The following is a 24,587-nucleotide window of genomic DNA, read 5'->3' as shown; positions in this document are numbered from 1 at the left end:
AAGAATATTTGGCTTATTTCTAGTAGGGCTGTTTTTGCAGTGCATGCAGTACTGTTGGATTTAACATTAACAGGCATCAGACTTCTCTCACATCAGTCACAGATTCTATCATAAAAAAAGCTTCGTGGCATTATTATTATGAACAGATTCGTTATTTTGTTTACAAATTGCAGGAAAGTAGCAAAAATTCACCCAATGTAAGAAGTTGCACGTTTTTTCGTAACAACAGTCCAAATCTCACAGTCTCAGTAAAGAAAAGCAGAGAAGTAGGAATGTGCAAATGATGACCTGTGTGCTTGAAACATTCATCCACAAAAGGGTGAAACAACTAACCAATGAAATGACAAGTAATTTAAGCTTTAGATGTACATTAGATGTGCAGAATTTCTCCATACAGCGCTGATCAGGGCTTTCACATTTGGAAAACTGCTCCAACAATTCAGATACTGTAGGGAATATTTTACCTTGCAGGATTCACAAAGTGTCTTGATTGAGCAGCTTTCATTGTTGTGGGTGAAATGTGAAATACAAAGTACATGTAGACAATCTTAGTGTGGTTTTGAGTCACCACAAGCCTCCAGAACGTCTTCATGCCACACTGGAATCTCCTAAAGGTCTTCAGTCTGGAGGCAGCACAGGACTCCTACAACCTTCTGCCCTCCACTCTTTGTCACGCCTCTGTGTTTGACTTGAAGCCTAAGAATACTAAGATCACTGATAGCAAAGGGAATCTGCAGGATACTAATAACTACAATCAACTCTGGGTCAAGGAGATGAGCTAGGTTGGAAACACATTGCACCAAATGTTGGTTTAGCCCCTAATCCGGCTGTGTGATTTGTCAGATTTTGCAGTTAAACCCTGCATTAATGTTAATCTGAGATTGTTACTGTTGGTGTTCTGATCGGAGGGTGGCACACAAACCCACAAACCCCCAACACCCTCAGAAACACAGTCAGGTTTAAACTATCACTGAGGGCGAATGTAAAGAACTGATTTAACACTCTGCTGTGCACCCAGAGCAGATGTGTTGCATGTCTCGTGCTACAGTTGTCGCACGATCCTTTAGTTTTTCACACGCAGCCATATGAAAGTCTTACCAGCTCTTCAGTATTTGTCTTACAGGAGCTTATGGTTGAGTATTACATGCTGCTGGGAACTTGAAATGACGGCTTTGCCCACAAATAGGAGCTTTAATAAAGGACCTCCTTTTTTGAGTGCTAAAACAATACAGATATTGATTTAAAATAATCACCCCGACCTTCCTTCTGTTATTGCCTTTCCTTGCTTGTCCTTATTTAAAACATATATTTTAACCAGCTTTCTGTCACTTTTGGGTTTGTCACATATGTCTAACAACACAGTTAAACTGAAAACCCAACTGACAAAGTCGAGGGAGTCAGCCGAGATCATGCAACTTGTTCAGACATATTAGGGATTCTTTTAAAGGGAAGTCTGTGAGATGAAGGATTGGTAATGTACACATGCACACTGACTGCTATCAATAAAGTGAGATTATATGACTCATTCATCCCTAAGAAACTTCACTGAGACTGAGCTTTAAGCTGCATTAGTCAAATACCAGTTAGTTCAGATAAAGTTATTTCAGAAACTATAAAACCAGTCACCATAAAAATTTGTTCAAACATCCATGGCACTCAGAGGATGAACCTCTCTGACTTTAGTGACATAACTACTTTTCCTCCATCACCAATGAGTTTGGTTTGTGACCATATACATATCTTCACATAGAAGTCAATGGAAAAATGATCCTACTTTGCACTTGATTTGTTCCCTTGGAAAACACTTTACTAATGGGTTTGAGGTCTCATTTGCTAATTTCAGGACCTTATGAATGCAGCATGGCATTCTCTTTATTAATTATGGTCCAGCTCGCAGTAAATTTGATGATAAAGCAGCATATGTTTTTAGGGCGTGGGCACATTGTGATTGACAGGTCACCATCATATCGACATGCGTTGTCAATAAATTCTCAATCAGATCAACCCCCTCAAAAATCAAAAACTAGATGCAGCATGCATGGCAAGCTCTTATAATGAGAAATAAAAAAACAAAAAGCTTTAAAGTAAAGGCAGAGAAAGTGTCCTAAAAATGGCCTGATGCTCCCAGGGTTAATGTATAGTAATTTGGCTCACTACAGTTTCCAAGTAGCTTGCACATCACTGTTTTATCTGATACACAACCCACATATTTTGGCTTAACTTCTCCATAGTTAATACTGTATTATTCAACTAAAAATGTTCCTAAACTTTGGTTTGATCCTTTCACTATCAGAAAATGTTTGTTTCATATCCCTTTTATAGAAAAAGCTGACTTATGGTTGCAGTGATATAAGAACATTTGGATTAGTGCAAAAAGAAAAAAAAAACAGCAACATCTGGACTCCACATATAGCAGTTTCCAAACTCACATGACAATAAGACAGCGCTGTCCTGCTCGTGTTACACAATCAGCTTGAACAAAGCATAGTTAGCATTAACAGTAGCTTGTCCAGTCTGTGTTTGAGGGCATTTGGCACCTTGCAGCTTGTGGTCCCTCATCCTACCCTGCGAAAAGCTGTGAGGAAGGTCTAATGCCGCCTGGCTGCATGTGTGTCTGTTAGGTTTATCTCCCCACCGTCCATTTTGGGCAAGAGCAGATTAGTCAGAATCCACCAGCTGCTGTGGAACTGGTTGAAATTGTGCCACACAGCGCTGTAATACACTTACGTAAATCTGACCAGTCAGAGGTAGGGTTTAACTCCCATAAAGAGCAGGGGAACTTGACCCTGAGAGACGGCAAATAAAAGGTTTGCCACTGGGCCTTTGTGCTGGTTTCCAGTCCGTGTCCAGTGATGCGGAACTGCTCTTTTCTGTCACGAAATGAGCCTACAGTACATCAACTGTGGGTTCTGTGTTGGGATTTGCTCGTATCATTTTGACAAGTCAGTAGGTGGTGGCTGTTTTATGTGTAATGTGGAAACACGCAACGCTGCTGACACACAAAAGCCACATGGGGGGTGTAGGGGGATGACAGAGAGCATCTTTGAACTCCCCTCGCTATTCAACTCAGGGTTACATAAGTAACTCTTTAAGCAGCTCGAGAAGACATCAGAGGGAGAGTTGTGGCTCAGGATTTTTGCGGCTGACAGTCGGATCTTTAGGGGATGAGGATGGAAGACACTGTACTTGTTTCCTGTGGGAGATGACACACTGAACACTACTTCAGAAAGTGAGTGTGGTAAGGCCTTTTTTCACTGAAGTATTTGTTTGTAGGTTACAGTGTTGAAAACGTGAAAGAAATGTCACATATATGATACTAAAAGACTAGATTTAATTAGAGCTTTTTGGTTTTGTGACTGTGCACAGATTGTTCCTGAATTTTCTATAGAAATTCACTTGGCCCCATTAGATCCAAGCCTGAGCTGCCCTAGTTTGTGCAACATTTGGGGGAGAAAGTCTTCCTCGTCTATTTGTGCACGCCTCTAAAGCTCACTCAGTATGTGGAGCGACAGCTATGGGAGAGGTGCTTACTTGGCTGTGATTCAGGCTCACTAGTCTTCAGATTACTGTAGATTTCCACAACTCTTCAGAGCGGAACGACATGACATTCACACATTAATGCGCAGTTGGCACCAGTAAGCAGTTTCTGTGAAAATGAGCCACAAGCAGAGAAAAGATGCCATTCCTCTCACTATCTACGACTCACTCTTTTATTTGTTCAGCCTCCAGGGTTTAATAATGTAGCTGACCATGTTCTTTATTTATTCTCTTACAGTGACACATAGGTGCCTTGGCTCGGAGATGTAAAGTCAAGAAATGGCAGTGTGGAAAAAATGGGGAAAGAGGAAGCGAGGATAAAGGAAGAGGTGGTGGTGCTCCTCTCCAGAAGCCGGACAGCCTCTCACCAGTCGGTGCCACCTCCACTGGGACAAAGAGGCATCTCCCCCGAGGGATTGTGATCCAGCTGACTGGGACAGAGGGAGAGTGGGACAGCTTAGACGACAGTGAGCTCATCTTCTCTATCGACCACGATGAGGACTACCCCTCCATATCACTCCCTAAGGAGAGGCAGCTCTCCGTCGAGGATTATGGAGGACAGCAGTCCCAAGCCTTCCATGTTCCTCTTTCCCCCTCGTCTCCTGGCTCATTGGCGAACATCTCTTCCACGGGCCCCAGCTTCCTCTCCCCTGGCCCTTCCTCACCCACCCACCGGCCCCTGGCAAGCCTTGTCAAGTCTCTTTCCACAGAGCTGGAGCTGAAAGAAAGTTCCACTCTCAGACCCAAACCTTTCCTCAGCCTCGTGAAGTCAATCTCCACAGAGATCTCCCGCTCAGAACCAGAGGTGTCACAGTCCAAATCAGACTCCCGCCTCAACCTCCACCTGTGGAAGCAGCTGACTCAACCAAAAACCCGCAGTAATGGGGACTCTCGGACTGCTCCCCCATCCCCCAGCTCACTTTCCCCTAGTGGAGAGGGTCTGAAAGGAGGCTTCTTTAAAATGGAGCTGGAGGACACCAAGAGGAAGCTCTCGGAGGCGGTGCATGAACCTCTCAGCAGCATGTTCAGTAAGATCATGAGGGAGGAAAGCGGGGGCAGCCCCAAGCACCAGTGCAAGACTCAGGGGGCTCATCAGATCAGCTCCAGGGGTTTGGGACGGGAAGGGAGCACAGACACGGTACTATCGGACTCTCCTGTGAGAAATTCTAAGAAAACAGATGCTGAAGTTTTTTCTGTGTTTGAGTGGCCTTCTGTTAGACATCTGGGGAGAGTTCAAGGCCACCCCTGCCCTGTGCATCATCACAGACAACATCACGGAGACGAGGACCTGGAAATATGTACAGATGCTGACATGATGCAAGTCTTAGCCATCGCCACTCAAAGGCAGGCGAGGATGTCACCTCAAGCAGCACCTTTGGTTCGGAGCTCTTCTGTTCCTCAACCCCCTCACCCTCTGCCACGAATGAGTTTGTTCTGTGTGGCGGTGCTGTCCTATGGCTACTTCATTCTGCCTCTCAGTCCATATTTCTCCGGCCTGGCACTGGGGTTAGCATTGGGCTTCTTGCTAGGGCTGTTCCTCATCAGGATGGGCACCTCCAGGTCTAACTGTTCAGCCCCTACATACAGACCAGCACAGACAATGTTGGGAGAAAGGATTCTGACAGGTGGAAGTGTCATCACTGAGCCTGACACTCTCAAGGTAAATGGAAGAGCCAATAAGGCGGAAAATGCCACCTTGTTGTCAGCCCCCCACTCTCGTACTAACACATTCTCAGCATGGTTTCTCTAAAAAAGATCTGAGAGAGAGCATTCATAGGTGCCATTATGATATATTAGACCCTCACAGACCCTTTCTCTCACAAATATGAGCTACCTGTTTGTTTAGCTTAGCAAGAAGACTTGGAAAGATAGCCTGGAGTTTTCTGAAGTTCTTGCAAGAAATTGTTCCTGCTCATTATTCCCAATAAGATATTTTTTCCCCACTTTGGTGGACAAACAAACACATATAATGTAAAGATCATGTGGCGACTGTGGCACGAAACATAAAGCCCATCAGCTTTGATAAAAATATACATGAAAATCCACTGAAAGTGACTCATTTCTTAATGCACTTTAAAGGGCACGCTTAAAAGCTGTTCCAGTAAACTTCAGTAACAAGAGCACTTGTCATTAGTTCTCACTCGGGCTAATTTGCTCCAACAGACTAGTGTCGAGTCATCGGGTCACTTCAGCAGCTCAGCCGACTGTTTTCTTCACAGATAAAAGCTTCTGGAAGTCTGCAGCTACAGTACATGAGGTGCCCAGAACGCAATTAAAACCTTAATAACGAAAGCTGCTGGAGCTGCAGCGGTAATTACTGTTCTGCTCCTGGCTGAGTTTGACACAGAGCAACTGGAGAGGACAGCATCCACCCAGACACTGTCAGTTCCACAGGCAATTAGTGAGGAATACAGGCAGGAATAAGCTGTAATTTGTCAGGGAGTTAGGCAGGATGGTGGAAACTCTGTGTCAGTTTTGGGATAATTCCCTTGTTTGGTCATTAGCAGTTTGGTTTCAGTCTGAAGGCTGTTAAAAATGAAAGGCAGAGCTGGAGGCGATCCGATGACAGAATGAGAACAATTATAGTCCCTGATTGCAGGCACATATCTGAGGTGTTGGCTGAGGCAAAATCTGCTGTTAGGAAAGTCCAAATAAAATTTCAGTACGTGTGAGACTTTGTCAATCAGTTGATTCAGCATTGAGAAGGAGAGTTTGCTACATAACTCCTTGGTGGAGTAAAAATACACCTGCTAGCCCTTCTAAAGATCAACAATTAGCACATAATTACTTGCTATTTGAATTCATACACAAATAGAAATGTAAATATGTGATTTTAGGGGGTTTTATCTTCAGAAAGTGCTTTCTTTTATAATCAGTGTCTTCCTGGATTCTTGTTGTTGCCATTACGTTAGCAGGCAGCCTGTGGAAACTCTAAGATGCCAAGATTTCATTCCCCAATAGTTTCTGTCGCATATACAGTAATTTGCACATAACTGATTGTTTAGTGCCATCAACTTTGTGACAGAAATGTTCAATGAAAACGAACTTTGCTCTTCACGTCTCCTTTCAGGCTGATTACCAACACGGTTGTGATTTTCAGGATGGGAACAATTCCGGATGAAGTGTTTATTTCTCACTTGAGAAAGCACCAACATTAGTGTCGATTTAAATTAACACTTGCTCTCTGACTTTTCAGGGCTGGATGAATGAGGTACATGATTACGACCCAGAAACCAGCCATCCGGTTCTGACTCACTCTGTGTTTGCCACCCTGGAGGGCTCCTGTCTCCGTCTGGACTCCCCTCGTTCTAACATAAGCCGCAGGGCCACGTACGATGAGAAAGTCCACGAGGCTGCCTTTGTCAACTCACGCTGCTTTCAGCTTGCAAAGAGCAAAGTATGACGACTCCATAAGTAATTGTATTAAGGGACTGTTTTTATTTGTATCTTTCAATGGGATTTGAAGCCCTGAGGTTTTTGTTGTTGTTGTTGTACTGTCCAGTCAAAGAAACAGAAAATCTCCCATTTTTTTGCAATTTATCTAATGAGGGTACATGAACAAGGTGATGAGCATTTCACACAGAACCACAAATGCCAGCAGAACTAGAGCAAAATAAAGTGGATTGGCAAAATCAGGATTCTAGGGTGTTTGGACGCCATGAATGTGCCTGTGAAATCCTCAGAGCCCCTCTTCTAGCATGGCTGAAAAAAAGATAAATAGTCAAATAGCGTGAAGTATAAATGTGTTCAGTGTGAAATTAATGAATGTATATTGTGAATAATTAATGCATGGATGTTAGAGTGACCTTTTTAGTATGGTGCCTGAAATTACTAGCAATACCCAGGAAAGAATACATATTTGAAATAAAGGTTAATTGGCAGGAAAAAAAATGCTAATAAACTCTTTAGCAGTAATTATTAACTCGTATATGATTTGTCTGAACTAACAGTTGCATTTTGCTTTGACACAGCTAAGCTCTGCTGCTGTTTCCCAAAGGTATTCCTCCTGCCATCTGTGTTGGCTCGGAAGAGGGTGTGGAACCCAAAGTATCCCATCTGCATCCAGCTAGCCGAAGGGGCAAAATCCCAGGAGGATGAAGGACCAATGTCAGAGGAGAGCCGTGGAGAGGAGCCGGGAGGTGAACCTACGAGTCCTAAACCAAGTTCCTCCAAACATCCCACTATTCTTTACCTCTTTGGCCGCACAGGAAGAGAGAAAGAAGAGTGGTTTCGTCATTTCCTGTTTGCATCCATGGATGCAGAGAGAGAAGAGAGGGACAGACAGAGGCCTGACAGATGTGTGTCCAGATCGGGTACGTTAATAATGCATTAGAGAAGAGAAGGCCTCTATACAAATGCTATATATGTGGATGTGGATTATGGATTACATGCTCCAATTCTTTGCATTGCAAAGCCAATCCCTCACAAGGGAACACACTGTCTCATTGGTTTGGTGACCTGATGAAGCATCAGGGGGAAAAAAAAACAGTTGGACACACCAGCCTTGTTTTAGAGAAAACTGTTGAGCTGGAAGAAGACATAAATAATACGATGTAGGGTTTTTAATTTCTAATCTGTCACTTTATACTACACTTTAATTAGTTTTTATTATTAAGTGATACTACACAATAACAGCATCTTTGTTCAGAAATGGAAAAAGCATCTGGATTATTTACTTACATAAAAGCACCAATACAATGTAAAAATAGTCATTTACAAGTCCTGCATGAAAAAGCCTTTCTTATATTCAATTTATTTTCAGTAAAAACTAAACATTTCCTGACAAAAAACTCATAATACAACATTATTAGACCCACAGTTGGCAATGCAAATACTGATCAGCCAACTTAACATACACATTAGCATGCTAATGGCCCTCATAGGTAAAATGAAAAATACAGTGTATTAGTTTTACACTTTCCATATGGATTAAAAGAAAACAAACATGTTGATTGATGAGTTTAAGCGGTGTTGAATCGAATGCCAACCAGAAGAATTAAGTCTTAAGTAGCAACTTAAAAGTTCTTTGAGTCTCAGGAGTTTTTACATGAACAAGTAAACTATTCCAGAGATTAGGAGCAGCAACTGCAGGGGCTCAGTTGCCTTTATTTTTGCACCCGGATCTCAGAACATCTAGGAGCATCTGCTTGGTCGATCTCAATGCTCTAACCAGGGTATGCTGATGTAGAAGTTGTGCTAAATAAAACCTTAAAAATAAACAATGAATGGTTAAAATCAGTCCAGAAATGGATACAAAGGAGGCCAGAACCAATGTTATGTGATGAGACTTTCTTTTTCCTGTTAGAAGAAACTGCAGACCCCAAAGAAGAAACTCCTCTAAATCCACGCACAAAAAATGATCACAGTGTAACTGAGAAGTAATGAAGGCATGAATAACTCTTTCAAAGTCTTTTGGCAAGAGAGATCTGCCTTCAGCTTGGCTAACTGAAAAACTGAGCCGATCGGCCCATCCAATTGAATAATAATGATGAAATAGAATGTTAGAATGCAGTTATAATCCTGAGCAAGACATAAAGAAATCCTAATTTCCTAAATTTTGTCTTTAAAAAAAAAAAAAAAAAAGCACTCCTGTGGTTTTTGAGCACAAGATAAGATTCTAAAACCAACTTTGAAGAGTGTGTGAGATAATAATTGTGTGAAAGATCAACCAACCAGGTGATTATTTCCTGCGTTCTTCCAGGTGACCCAGCACAGAGCGTTACTACGCAGGTTCATGTGCCGAGCAGCAGAGGCTCCAGCAGAGTGGGCAGCAGCGACGAAGACGCTCCCTCTACACCTCCAGTGGCCTCCATCTCTGCTGCTCCGTCCAGCAACACCAGGGGCCTTTCTGTGTTCGACTACCCCAGCTACATGGCTCGTCTCCTGGCTGCAGAGGACCCGATGCCCCTCTGCAGTCCTGGAGCCAGCAGCACCGAGGCAAGCCCCACCATCAGAGGGAATGTAAGCCATGCTTGCAGATAAAATCAAATGAAACTAATGCAGTGAAGCTGTAGGAACATTCCAGAGCTGGAAACTACAGAATATTGACCAAAACATTTCTTCTAATGGAATTATTTTGCACTTCTTCCTCAATTTTTGAGTCTAAATTGCTCTAAATCCGCACTTTTCTCGCTCTCGTTTCATTTTCAGTGTACCTGTGATCTAGCAGACTACCCTGGGAGAAGCCAAACTGCATGGGCTAATGCTCTAATTGGTCGAATCTTCTGGGATTTCCTGCGAGAGAAGCACTGGGCTGATGCAGTCTCCCACAAGATTCAGAAGAAGCTCAGCAAAATCAGAGTGAGAGCAGTTTGGGTGACAGCTACTGAGTCACAGAAGCTATGAATACATCTGTATAATTTTAAACTTTGATGTGTGATTTTCTCCACAGCTGCCTTACTTCATGAATGAACTGACTCTCACTGAGCTGGATATGGGCTGCTCGATGCCGCAGATCACCGCTACCTCCAGACCAGAGGTTAACCACAGAGGCGAGTTCAGACTGGAGATTAAACACCATAGATCATGTATATGTAATATGTCACTATGCAAGCCTGGCGGCAGCAGTAGATGAGCGAGAGCATGACCTGTTGCTCATTAGATTACAGCAGAGCAGAGCAGAGCATCAGATCAGACGCTGTTATCCTGTTGTAATCTCACGGAGCAGGGCAGCCATTACGCCATGGCCTTCAACATTTAGGGCAGATTGGCATGTGTATGTGTGTGTGCTTTAAAATCAGGCATTCTGGCAGCTCCTAACCATGACAGGAATTTTAGCATGTCAGTGGGTGTAGGTGTGCAACCTCGTGATTTTTAGTCTTTCTCGAATTCTCCGCCCACTTTGCTGTTACACAACAAATTATCCTGTTTTCAGCTCTTCCCGGTCGGCCCGCATGCGCCAGCTCCAAAAGGGGATTATTAATCCGCCGTAATTTATTATGAATTTAATTTCAAGGCCTGATAATCACAGTGAAAGCTGTTTAATCTGCCTACTAAGCAGTGTGTGTCCAGATTACGCTGTGTGTTCATGAGCTTTGTCTTAATTTCGGTGGTCTGGCGTTGACCTCTTTGTGGTGCCCCCTGCAGGCCTGTGGGTGGAGCTGCAGCTGGTCTACACCGGTAACCTGCAGATGACGCTGCAGACCAAGTTCAATCTGTCCAAGCTGGGTAAAGAGGGCGGTCAGGATACGATGCACTGTGTGACTGAAACGGGAAGCCCACGGTCAGTGCTAAATGCAAAGCCACTCACTCCAACAAGGAAGAAAAACAAGTATGGACGCATAGTCTAACAGGCATTGTGCCGAAGTATAGATGGTGCATTTGGCCAGAACATACAAACACCTTGCAAATGTAAATACTATTGCAAATCATGGTGCATAGAGCAGAATTCCCAAACACCAGCTGCTGTTTGCAGGAATGTGTATAACTGACAGCTAGTTATTAAAGAGCCCATATTGCTCACAATTAAATATTAAATATTTTATTTTTGAGGACTACTAGAATATCTTCACATGCTTTAATGTTAAAGAAACACATTTTTTATATCAAACTATACAATGCTGCAGCATCTCTTTTAAATCGCTCTCTGAAACAGTCCATTTTAGGACCCCCTGCTGAAAAACCCAGTCTGCTCTGATTCGTCAGCTAGGCCGACAAAGTGAGGCAAAGTTGGTTATTTACCGTAGAGTGGAGAAGTATAGCTCTAATGCAGAAGTGGATCTAGTGGGGAAGTAATAGTGCATTTTGAGGCTGCTGCTTATTCTTTGTTTGTTGCCAAACTAGCCACTAGGCAAGTATTATGCAAATGTGTTACATGGTGACATATATAAGTAACAGAAGAAAAGCCTGGACTTTAAACAAGGTGTTTCAGTCAGATTAGATGTTTTCTGTGAGAGACTATAACTCCCTTTGGCATGGACCTAGGGTATTGTTAGTTGTAAACCTTTTATATGCACAAAAAAGCTAGAACACACCAAAGGAAAGGGGAAAACCCCAAAACGTTATAATATGAGCTCTTTAATCAAACAGATAGGAAAATGAAACAAATATTAACTCACTGGCTTTCCAGCAGTGGTAGAGAAAAACTGTCTCCTTACACTGTGGTCCTTGACAGAAGTTCAGAATAGACTACAGGGAGCGTAAAAAATGAAAAGTGATAAAATAAAAGCGATGTAATGATGTGGCTCTATGGTAGCCCATGGAAAAACAAATTGGTTCTTCAAAGGTTTGCAGGTTGAACCAACTTTGAGTCAGCATTGGCCCAGAACTGGCATCTGGTTTGCAGTAGTGGAAAGGAGATTATCAGAGAAATTAAAGATGTGCTCTGGCGATTAAGAAGCTGTGGGATTTTATGAAAGTAAGAGACAGATTTAATAAAAATCAAGTAAATCACACAACACAGGCTGATATACTTCACTTTTACCTCCACGTCAAGCTACAAAAAGATAGCAGGCTATATTCCCCATAATGCAATACAACAGACTCTTCAGATTTTCCTTTTTTCAGACCCTCGAAAACTTCCTCTGAAACCAAGGAAAGGCATTATACAGCTGTTTTTAGAGGCAGATAACTCTTCACAGCAAGTAAGCTGCCTTTTTTGATGTAAAATCTAGTGGCCCTTTAAAAAAAAGTATTTTTTATCATCCATTATGTATATTTCATATTTTCCAGCCCAAGTAGCATGATGGATGTCCAATATAACAACATGGGATTTTCATTCTAATCCGTTCAGCAGCGCGCACACACACACACACACACTCACACACACACACACCTACACATATCTCCCTCTCTCCTCTGATCCCTCTAGTCTCTGATGTACAGCGCTTCACATTTCATTGATTAGCGTAGACCTGCTTGTCATAAACCCACAGTGGCGGGGATTAAAGTCCAGGAAAAGCTTCACATTAGCTGTCTTTGTGCCACATCTAAAGCTGAGCACCAAGATAGAAAAGTTGAATTTGTAAATCTTATCTTACCACAGAGACTTTTTCACTCACAGTAATTGCAAGATTTGCTTTTCTAAAAGTGTCCGTAAGTCCATGAAGGTTTAAGTCAAGTCAAGTCCCTGATATTTTACATAGCACTCTGCAAACAACATACATTGATATTATATACTCTAAGTTAGGGTTTCAGAGATGGAAATGCCTGTAAAACAGTGATGTTGGTGATTCTATTAATGCTTAATCTGTCCATCCTTCACTCCCTGTATGTATCCTCCCAGCTGCCGGCCGGTCCTCAGTGTGTTGGCGGACAGTGATGAGGAATCCTCCAGCGCTGGTTCATCTGATGAGGATGACCTGCTTCTTTCTGAGCCTCAGGGTCTGGTGGGAGAGAAGGGATCCACCCAGACAACCGAAGGGTAAATACTGAGGACATGACTTTATGTATTAGATACAAAGAAAATACTACCTATGTGTGTACAGTGATCTGCTAGAACATTAATACCACTGACAGGTGAAGTGACTAACGTTGATCAACTTGTTACAACAATGTGCCCCACCACATGGCAAAAACTGCTCATAAGCAGATTGAGTAACCTGACAAAGAGCCCAAGGTGCTGACCCAACCTCCACATTCTCCGATCTCAATCTGATTGAGCATCTGTGGGATGCATTGTAAGCACAATCCACTGAGGTCCCACTCCACAACCCACAGGATCAGGGTCAAACATCATGAGAAACCCCCAGAGGTCCCCTGTCTATGCTCCATAGACTGTATTGCAGCACAAGGGGGACCTACACAATATTAGACAGGTGATTTTAATGCTCAGGATGGCCCGAGTTGATCTCAAAGATCACGATTGGGGCCACTAAAAGTATTTTTTAACTGTTCGGTATCAGCACAAGTTAAGCCTGATCCTTTGTTTATGTCCACTGTCACACAGGTGGCATATAGGGAGAAGACAATTTGTGACATGATGTCAGGGATGCAAATTTTGAGTCATTTCAATAATGCCAGTATTATCAATCAATAACTGATCGATTGACGACACAAACTTACCACAGTAGACACTTATCCTGTGCTGATATTGCTGTTTTAGTCAATGGATACATGATTCAGAACCCAGACTTGGCTTTCTTATATATCTCACAGGCATACATGAACACTGTTCTTGTCAATCCCAGCTTGTCCCTAACACATGAGCTTGAGTTGGAGGTCATTAAGCAACACAAAAGTCCTATCATGGTGTCCATTGCTAGCTAAACCTCTGCAGTGCTCTCAGCTTGCAAGCACATAACTGCTCAGGTAACGTTTCCCAGGGGCAGCACAGTAACAAACAGTAAGAGGCTCCACCTGGTGGTGTAACCAGATACTACAGCTGATCTACAATACATTTCTGACATGTAGAGAATATTGTCTTTGGAGCTTGTGGAGCCACGGTACACCCGACCCTCTCCACACTGCATTTTAGACTTTAGTTGTCAAACATATACGTTGGATTGATTTTAATAACTTGAATGTACTTGATGTGTGTATTATGAGGGAAAAGGGCATCTGACTGGGACTTGGAATCAGCAGACACACAGTATTAAATGTCTCGGATCGGGCCACAGGCAAAACATTTTTTTTAATCAAATCCTGCCTTCTAAATGCTGTATAATATCATATTACATGCCAAAACAAAAACAATGGTTGCATTATTGATATTTCATTGCGGATGACATATATTACCATCAACTTTCACATTTGTGAGAAAATTAACATAAGTAAAAGGAGAAAATGTAACTTGTAAGCAGCACCATGAAGTGCTACTTCTATCATTCTGTCCTGTGACTGCTCAGTAGGAAATAAAGTGACATCACACCCCAGATGGCTGTTGCTCATCTCCCCTCAAATTTTGACTTCAACATCTGAATACTCAATCTACTGACACGTGTAGGATCATACTAAAGCTCTCCTCTCCTCTAATCTTCTCTTACAGGACAGGGGGTGGAAAGACTGGAAGGAAGATTTTGAGATTTGTGGACAAAATCGCTAAATCCAAGTACTTCCAGAAAGCCACAGAGAATGAGTTCATTAAGAAGAAGTTTGAGGAGATGTCCAACACGCCGCTGCTGCTCACTGTGGAGGTCCAAGAGTTGTCAGGGACTCTGGTGGTCAACATCCCACCGCCCCCTACAGACAGGATATGGTACGGACAGACCTACTGACGTGGTGTACATAGTTAGATGACATGTTACTGCAACACTCCTTCAGAAAAACAGAAACCCATCAAGAACATGAAGTGTTTGGGCTTTGTGAGACGACCAGTGCCCTTACCTTATTCCACAACCAGATTAAAGATTTTAAGGGAGTGAGCAATTTATTCTTCACAAACAAGTCTGATCAAAACACTGATCAAAACTCCTGTTACTGTGAATATAAGTGAATAAAAGATGGCCTGATTTCTAAAAAGTTAAAGATTTTCAAACATTTTAAGCAAGATTACTTTTTTGATTTCCTTGTTTTACATTTTCAAAATACCAAAAAAGAAAAAGGGCCCAAGGCAGCCCTACATGATAGTACTTAGTGACTCCTCCTCTTGGACGAGCTTGTGAGCTAGCATTTTAGCACAGAGGAAGGAGCTCCTTTTGTAGCAGCTACGTGTTTTGGTTCCTGTTTATGGGATTCATTCTGCAACAGGCTTCTAGTTATGTGAGATTTTTGGCCCCTTTTGCATGCACTGCTCTTTTGAGGTCCTTCCACAGACTTGAGATGATGTTGTGCTTTGAGGGCAAATCCGTCACCTCATGCCTCTGGAGGTAGTCTGTTGAGGACTTCAGGTGTGTTTAAAGATCGTATCATGTGATAGAAACCATCTTCTTTTCATTTTCTGCTATTTTACAGATAATGTGAGATTTTGCCTACAGAACTATCTGCTGTTTAAAAGTATCCCCTATCTACTCATTATCTTGGTTTTCCAAGCATACCTTTGCTCATTGCTACTGCTACAGCCAGGTGCACCTGTTTCCAACTCCTTAGTGATTGTGGAACTTAAAAGCTAGACCACCTTGATCATTATTGCCGGTGGGCGAAATTGGTTCATCAGTCTTGAGGACTTGTTTCTAACATTCGCCAGGCTGGTTTAGATGTTCTTTTACTAACGTTTGTGGCTGAATTTTGTAGTGAGGATGCAAGAAAGATTTTCTTGTGATGATTTCATAGACAGGATCTCAAAGCACAGCCGGAATGAGTAGTGTGTCTGGTTTGGGGACCTCAGGATCGCATCTCTGCTTTTTGCAGATGATGTGATTCTGTTGGCTTCATCAGACCGAGACCTTCAGGACGCACTAGAGCGGTTTGCTTGGAGTGTGAAGTGACGAGGATGCAGATCAGCACCTCAAGGTCTGAGGCCATGGTTCTCTGCTGGAAACTGGTGGATTGCTCCCTCCGGGTTGGGGCAGTTGCTTGCCCAAGCGAAGAAGTTTAAGGATCTCGGGATCATGTTCAAGAGCAATGGGAAAACGGAGCGTGAGATAGACAGGTGGATTGGTGCGGCATCAGCAGTAATGTGGGCGTTGTACTGAACCGTCGTGGTGATGTGGGAGTTGAATTGCAAGGCGAAGTTCTCAATTTACCAGTCCATTTATGTTCCAGCCCTCACCTATGGTCATGAGCTGTGGGTAGTGACTGAAAGAATGAGATCACGGGTACACATGGCTGAAATGAGCTTCCTTCGCAGAGTGGCTGGGCTCAGCCTTACAGATAGGGTGAGAAACTCAGACATCCGGAAGGAGCTTGGAGTAGAGTCACTGCTCCTTCATGTCAAAAGGAGAAAGCATGAGAAATATCACAGTTGGGGTGGTTTGGACATCTGATTCAGATGCCTCTGGGGAGGCTTCCTTTGGAGGGTTTCCAAACACATCTGCCTGGGAGGAGACCCAAGGGCAGACCTAAATTACAATGAGCATGAGACTTGTTCTAGGTGTACCACATCTCTCTTCCAGTGTCGGCTAGGATGGACTGTAGGTCCCCACTAACCTCCCCAGGATGACGATGATGGATGGACTGATAGATTGGTTACCTATTGGCTATCGTATTGACTTCTCCTACTTGGAGGACATCATTCATTTTCATTTCAGAGTGCTGGACAGCTGCTCAGAGGAGCTCATCACTTCTAATTGTTCGGGAAAAGTTTTAGGAGCTTTAAAATCTGCATCATCTTTCCTTTTCTAACCACGATTATAAACAAATCACAACCATAACAAGCTAACTAAGGTCTGAGAACTTAGTAGAGGTTACCTGATAGCTCAAATCTCTTAGGGTGCCTTCACTTTTGCATGGTGTACTTGTCCATTTTTCAATCTAAAATTTTAGAAAACTAAAATGATACTCAATCCTACTTAAAATGTTGAAAACCATGTTTCATTTATGCCTTTTGGAGATCAGTTTAGTTTCTGCTTCCATAGCTAATTACTGAAACAGAAATTTTCACTGTCAGATTTAAAGGAAATTCTTCGTGACATAAGTGCACTTTCCTTTCACAAACAATGCTCAGAAACAAATCAGCAGCATGTTGTGTTTGTGACTTTCTGTGGTGTGACTCACATTTCACAGTTAATCTCCTGCCAAAAGAAAATGTATTTATTCACTCAGTAAATTTAGTCGAGTATTTCAAGCAACACGACAGCCATGAGATTGAAAATATGGCTGATTAGGCCTGAAACAATCTCATTATGATGCATTAGATCATTTCTATATGTCTGCAGGTACAGCTTCTGTGTCCCTCCCAAGCTGGATCTACATGTTCGTCCCAAACTGGGGGAGAGGGAGGTGACTTTCTGCCATGTGACTGAGTGGATAGAAAAGAAGCTGCAGGATGAGTTCCAGGTAAAGAAAGAAAAAAAAATCAACCTTCTAGCCTACAGCGCAAATTCTGTCTTTTATAGCTTCCTTCTTTTTTCCTCTCCAGAAAGTGTTTGTACTGCCAAACATGGACGACATCTACTTACCCCTGATGCACTCTGGGGTGGACAGTCCTCAAGCCTCCGAGTCCCAGCGGTCCCAGAGCTCCTCCACAGAGTCCATAGAGAGGATCCCACCTGAGATCTCTGGGGCAGAATCTGACTAGTGCCTCACAGCTGAAGATCAATGGAGTAGATGACATGAAGTTAAATTTGCCTCTACAGACTTCAGTAGTAGTCTTAAGCAGACTTACCAACCATCGTGTTTACATCTGAACTGAGAGTTTCTAAAAGTCAGCGCTGTAGGTGTTCAGATGGAGTTTGTTTGTACCGTGTAAAAGAGAATAATTATTTGGTATCATCAGAGTAAATGCTGTGAAACAACTACAAGTGATACCTTTTGCAAATGTTTACATGTGAATGTTCCCAATGAGATTATATATATATATATATATTTATTTACTGATGATTTGATGTTTACAACTCAATGTCACTTTGGATATTAAGATGATGGACGTTACAAAATAAAAATTTGTCTGTAGATTCTGCCAAATCATAATTACACACAGAGTGGAGACACATAAAGCACATGTGAACACAGAAAAAACTCAGAGGGAGAGATATGTAAGAGAGATATTATAGATTAAGTCACATGGCAAAACTCATACATAGACTCCATCTAGTAAAAAAAAAAAAAAAGTAAAATTGTTTAGATGTACATAAGATGTTTTTTAATATGCTGAAAGACACATCATGAGAGAAAAGGCGATCAACAACATGACTGCAGTGTGAAATCACAGACAGCTTAGACCTCACTGCCCTACTTTTACTGCAAAAATATCCTGACGCAAAGGTTTGTGCACAAAAGAAGAACATGACCCTGTAGTATTTATTTTTAATCTGACCAAATTTCAAATTATCTCCAATCTCATCTTACTCTAACAACAGAGATAAGGTGAGCTGTGAGTCATGGGAAAAAATGCAGTTTCGTCCTCTAAAAAGCAGTTTGTAGCTCTGCACTGCCGTCCAACTGAAAACCTCTCTTTTTACCTCAGGATGTAACCAAACATAAACCTCTGAAAGTAAAAGGACAAGAGATAAATTTAGCATCTGCCTGAGCTGGCCTAGAAACCGAAAAACTCCTGAAAGAGAATGTTTAATGAGGCCAAGATTAGTTCTAGCGTGGAAGGAAAGTGACGAAAGAAAAACAGAACAATGATGTGAAAAGTCTAGAGGGTGCGATGCATATTAATTGTTCAACAAAATAACAAGAAGATGTGGTGAAAAAATCTTCCTGTACGGAATGGCAGGAAAAACCCGACGCATGAAATGAAATCACATGGGAGAGGAGTGTGACAGTGTGTGGGAGGGTGCACATGTCACTCCGTGGGACACTTGAATTATTTGCAGTATGCTTCATTAGACAGGCCCCAGGTCTGTGTTCACAACTGTTATGAGATGCAGATTCATGGCTGCAGTGAATGCAATTATTCCACAGTGGAAATATTCCACATTCTGAAGTCATTTATAGGAACTATGACGAACACTGAACAGGATCACATTTGCAGAACACAGCAGGTCCTCAGAGTGTTACAAATAAAATAACCGTCAAATTAGGTCAGATTAATGTTCAGTTAAATGAACCCAGATCAAATTTTGTAACAGACGCACAACCACTGGGCCTGAAACATCAAAACCGATGGGTCCAGGCACATCTCTATGCTAATGTTCTGGTTTCAATGAATGCTTTCGGAGCATAGCGGGTTGTACAGTATGGCCGGATTCCTTTGGTTAATGCTTGGAAACATATATAGAATGGAAGAGAGCATGAGTCATTTCACTGGGATTTGATTTAAATCCATTGCCTGCCGTCAGACAGGCAATAGAGGGCAGCATTTGTTCATCATTGAGCGCTAAACGCAGCGACATTCGTTCTACTTGCCACCAGCATGACTTTCTTACCATCTTTCTCTCATCCTTAAAGCATAGATTCACATTTTTTGATCTCAAAACAGCACTCACTTTCCTGTTTGTACCTTTAGAACATCCCCTGTTGTTGTAATTGTGCCTTTGTCCCTATATTCTCAAGAAAATATCACAGCTTAAAGGAATTTCAGAGTGATGTGATGGGGGAACAAATCACTGTTTCTGTTGAAAAATACATCATGAAATAAATGAATTTCATTTAAAGCTGACAAAGATGAATTAACGTAGGGTTTCTAAAGTTATAAAGTTCCTCTAAAGAACCAAATATGTCCAGAAGTCACAGCTCAGCAAGGAAAACTGTCAGTGAAGGCAAAAAGAGGCTTAAATTACTTCATGTACCATTTACAATGAAACTGCTTCGAAAAGCCATCATAATGATAATTTTATTTATATGGTACCTTTTAAATATAGAGTCTACAAATTGCTTTGAGAGACAAACCAAAAATGAGGACAATCAGGAAGCCAATACTATAACAGACAGCCAGTCAGGCCAAACCGAAAGGAAAAGCAAAGAGCAGAGAAGCTAAAAGCAGAGAATGAAGTTAAACATGATAAAAAAAATTTTAAAAAACAATGAAATGTAAAACGCAGAATTTGAAAATGATAAACTAATAGAACAAGAAAAACAATTAATAGAAATACGACAATAAAACCACCAAAACCTCATAACACCTTAAAGGAAATAAAATATGCATATATGGGGGATAAAAGTAAAGAAAAAAGAATAAATATAAACAACAAAATGGAAAGTAATACTGCAAAAACCTGGGCAAAATGGAAAGAAAGGAGCAAAATATAAAAAAGCTACGAGTCTATTAACGCTTTGATGCACAACGTGGGTCAAAAGTGACCCAAATCCAGTGTAAAATGGATATCTCCTGACCCACACTGTGCAGGTAATCTTTCAAACAAACAAACAACAAAAAAAGAGATACACTTTTTCTGCCAGCCTTATCTCCTCAGGTAGGTCATTCCAAAGTAATGGGCCCCGATGGCAAAATCACAGGTTGCTCTTGGATTTAAGCCTCGACTTTGAAACAGTGACCTGCTAGTGTTCAGTCTAGACAGAAGAAACAAATAGCCTCTTTTATTTACATCTGGATATGACAGTATTGTTTTAGGACAAACTTTAAAATGTAAAACTTTAATCCACTGTGCTGCAGTATGTATACAATGCATGCATGCAGTCGTAAAAAAGTCACTGGAAACATTTTCTAAGTAAGTACAGTTATGAGGCACTTGCACTTTACTAGTGTTTTTCCATTTTATGCTACCTTTTAGTTCCACTTCACTACATTTCAGAGGGAATTATTCTACTTTCTCCTTGTCTACATTTCCAGCTTTTGTTACTTTTTATATAAAGATTTTACACAATGGATTGTATGACGCGCTTATAAAATGTAGTCCATTGTTAAAGATTAAACCAATAGTTTCCTTTTCTTCCTTTCTTTTTGGCATCTTCCCAGAAGCAACATGCTGTCTGGCTCTCATTTCATAGTGTTCTCCCTCACAACATAAAATGTCCAAAAACTGAAAACAGATTTGTGTATGAGAACCTTTTTCTTCTTTCCTCTTCCATTAATCAGCTCCTCCATTTTATCTGCAGCCCCTGTATATAAAATTGTATATAAAGTAGTTGAAAGTAGCTTCACCTGCAGCAGCGACAGCAGCATCAGCTGCTGACACACTAATACTTCACTATTAGTAATTTGAATCCCATTGCATCATTTATCAGTCAGAAGGACCAAACCTGTAGTTTTACTTGAAATTTAACTACACTTTGCTGCAGATAAATCATTTTTACAATGCAGCTTTTACTTAAATAATGGATCTGGATACTTCTTCCACCACTGAATGAATTAAAAAGGCAAATTGCACAATGGCAGGTTTGTGTTGACCGTGATCTGGTCATTCATGTGCTAAAGCATCAATTCCATCATCCATAGCAGCTAAAACATCCTGGGTTTGAACTTTCTGTGTGGAGTTTGGAAGATCTTTCCTTGTGTGTGTTTTCTTCAGCTGCTCCTGCTCAGTTTCAACAGGTAGAAAAAATGAATCCCTCACCAATGACTAATCTCTACATTCCCTTTGTAAACTTTGATGATCAAATATGACTTTATTCTGTAACAGTGTGTAATAACAGTTGTGTGCTTGTTAGATCATGATATGATCTTTTTTGAGCTGGACGGCACATTATGGTAAATTGTGCGTTCCTGGAAACGGGAAAACCTGATCCAGTCAAGTTATTGTGTAAGTCACAGAAATGACGCCTTCTTTCTTTTAACAAATGTTCTCGACAACTGGTTTGGCCCGGTGTTTGGAAGGGTGTGCTATGAAATGATGCACAGATATGAAGACAAAGCTCCTGATTGTAGTGCAGTCCATCTCCACCCTTTGGAAAAAGTCTAATCAAATCAAATAAACCTAAGCACATAATTGGAATGTGCAGTCAAATATTTTCATTTAGATGTGAAATTTTGATAAAATTAAGTGTCTTGCACAAAATTCATTTGTGAAAAAATTTACCATGAAGGAGAATATTTTGTATTTTGAAACAAATGTGGAAAGTACATTGATTCAACTATTGTACTTCAATTTTGAGTTACTTTACTTGAACACTTCCATTTTCTGCTGCTTTATACTTCACTGCACTACAGTTTAGATGCAAATATTGTGTTTTTTTTAACTTTATTCACTGCTTACTTTGTAGATTTAGTTTAAAAATACAATATATCAGATGATCGACATAGAATAAGTTATAATGTTATATTAAAATGATAAGAAACTTGATTTATCCCTGTGGGGAAATGAAATGTGGAGTTGTCATGATCTGCTGGATGAGTTGGTTCAGGAACGCAGAAGGAACCTTGGCAGGTGTGGATTGCAAAAGTGTGCCAAAGTAAAAACACTAAGAGCCAAAGGTAGTTATCAAGGAAATATTTGCTCTGTTGTAGTTCTTAAGTAATTCTTAAGTTCGATTGCATCCTTCTAAGAGTTGCATTTTTCTGAGATCCCCATTCTTACAAGCTCAGTTACAAGCCCAAGTTGATTTTTCTAAAAGCCCAGGTTAGAGTCAAAAAGGTCAAAAACAAAGTCCGAACTTAAACAAAAACTAAACCCAAAAAAACTAAACTTAAAACAACTAAAAACCAAGTTGCATTCCAGTTACTTCCCTCTATACAGAAAGCTTTGGAGCCAAATGCAAATCAGCATCTAACCAATCATGGAAGTGTTCCTCCCAGTGGGTGGTGTTGAGCTTCACTGTCCAGGAGAGGTCAGAGGCCAAATACCTTTATAACTTACTCTTAGTCCATTTCTTAAATGTAGAATTCCAATTGTTTAATGTTTATGGTTATCACAGATCTGAAATAACACCGAATACATGATTAAAATGACACCAAACAATATGTTTTTCTCATATAGTTCCTGAGATAATAATAAAATCTGTAAACATAAGAATAAACTTAGAAATTGTAGACTTTAGGCTACATGAAGGTAAAATTATAACATGGTTAAACATAACAGCATATACAGTCACTAATACTAAGAAAAAAAGATAAAGGGAGTAAATATTCGCAGAGTAAAAAGTCTCTGTGTGTCTTTTATGGCTGTGGTCTGTGACAGACAGAGGAGGATGTTTGTGTATCATGTGTGCATCTTCCACAAACACTTCAGATTCCATGTGTTCTTCTTCCATACTGGTCCTGATCAACCTGGTATCAGAAACTGAGTCCAGATCGTCACTCCAGTGATGCTGCATTTCTTAAATGTTCTGATTTAAACTGTTGAATCCATTCTTGCATACCAAGTTCTGGGTGTTAGTTAGGGAGATCAGAAGGTCAGAATGCTAATTGTGCAGAGGTGTGGTTTTCCTCACAGTTGACACTTTATGACCTTCATCAGATTCTAGTGGAGGTAGGAGGTATCCTGTTGTCTCCAAGAGAGCAGTTAGTGGTCCTTTAGTAGTAAACATCCCATCAGCAGATATTCCATTTGGAGGAGAATTTTTGATTAGCGGTCTCCTGAAATGGGGTCTTACCAAATTTACAGCTTTGGATCTTTGTGTGTTGCTCTGGAATATTCTGCTCCTTAGTACGCTACAGCAGATGAATTTCTACATTTTATCACCAGAACAGTTTCTCATTAAGGGGAATGAATCATGAGAACTTGAAACCTTGCTTCCTTTAAATGACTGTTCACGGATCTACAACAGAAAAGACTTATTCAACAGAATCCAGAGATTTTGTTCAGTCACAGTTTAATCAACAGACTGCAGTTTTGCCAGTCAGATTCCTAGAGCTATTATTAAGCCTCCTGTTAACAAAAAGTTTTTCCTTTTAAGAAGTGAGTGTCATTCCTTTAAGGAAGCATATAAAACTGTCGGGTAAACCCGAGCAGAGGGCACACAGACGAGGAACTGATGCAGGAACAAAAGGTGATTTATTTAACAGAGAAGCAGGGTAAACCAGGAAACAAGTGGGGAAACTAAGTGACCAGGGATTAAACTAAGGAGAACTCACTAAAGGGGAGGGCGGGGGGGCAACTGTACCGGGAACCGGTGGCCCAGCAGGCGACCTCTGCTCGGGTGCTGGTCGGCGGCCGAGAGCGGGCAGAAGTGCCCCGTTCCAGGGGGGAAAGCAGAGAGGATGTTCCAAAGAGCTGGGGAGCTCAGCAGGCATGGAAATCCAGGGGCAGGTTGGGGATCCAGGAGCAGGAGAGGGGAGAGTCCGGAGGGTCTGATCAGGGAAATCCCAAGGCTGGTTTCAGAAAGCAGGACTGGCAGAAATGGGCAGCTGGGACAGCAGGCAAGAGAATAGAGTTAGAAGGAGCGTATTTCTACTAGAGCAGAAATGTGCAGGCAGCTAGACAGAACTGACTGCTGGAGCAGAGTTTACTATCTGGCAGGGTATGGAGTGTGAGACCGGCTTTTATGGAGGAGATGAGTAACAGGTGTGCTGTGCCACAGCTGCCTGGAGTTCTGTGGATGAGACTGATTAGTGATTAGGGACAGCTGTGCAGAGCAGCTCAGCCAGGCTTCAGTGGGAGAGCAGGGAGAGGGAGACAGATAGAACAGAAAGGGAGACAACCAGGGGAATTTAACAGAAAGGAGGGAGAGGGGGAGGATGAGGGAGTGAGGGAGATCAGGTGGGTGCCCTGACAAAAACATATCTTTATTAG

At 41.6% G+C, this 24,587-nt stretch overlaps 1 protein-coding gene across 1 annotated transcript; it reads left to right on the top strand.

Annotated features, from left to right (window-relative positions):
• Positions 1–3,781: 3,781 nt before the first annotated feature.
• Positions 3,782–17,966, top strand: tex2l (testis expressed 2, like; the record flags this gene model as incomplete). Its single annotated transcript, XM_023298839.3, has 11 exons — positions 3,782–5,197; positions 6,734–6,934; positions 7,535–7,850; positions 9,239–9,498; positions 9,688–9,837; positions 9,929–10,028; positions 10,624–10,759; positions 12,761–12,898; positions 14,462–14,671; positions 17,229–17,349; positions 17,432–17,966. Coding segments are annotated over 11 exons (3,207 nt in total), but the record flags the coding sequence as incomplete, so codon positions are not given.
• Between the last annotated feature and the right edge of the window lie 6,621 nt (positions 17,967–24,587).

This window comes from Amphiprion ocellaris, chromosome 18 (assembly GCF_022539595.1).
Source record: "Amphiprion ocellaris isolate individual 3 ecotype Okinawa chromosome 18, ASM2253959v1, whole genome shotgun sequence".
NCBI classification, from domain to species: domain Eukaryota; kingdom Metazoa; phylum Chordata; class Actinopteri; family Pomacentridae; genus Amphiprion; species Amphiprion ocellaris.
This window is presented reverse-complemented; position numbering and strand designations above follow the sequence as displayed.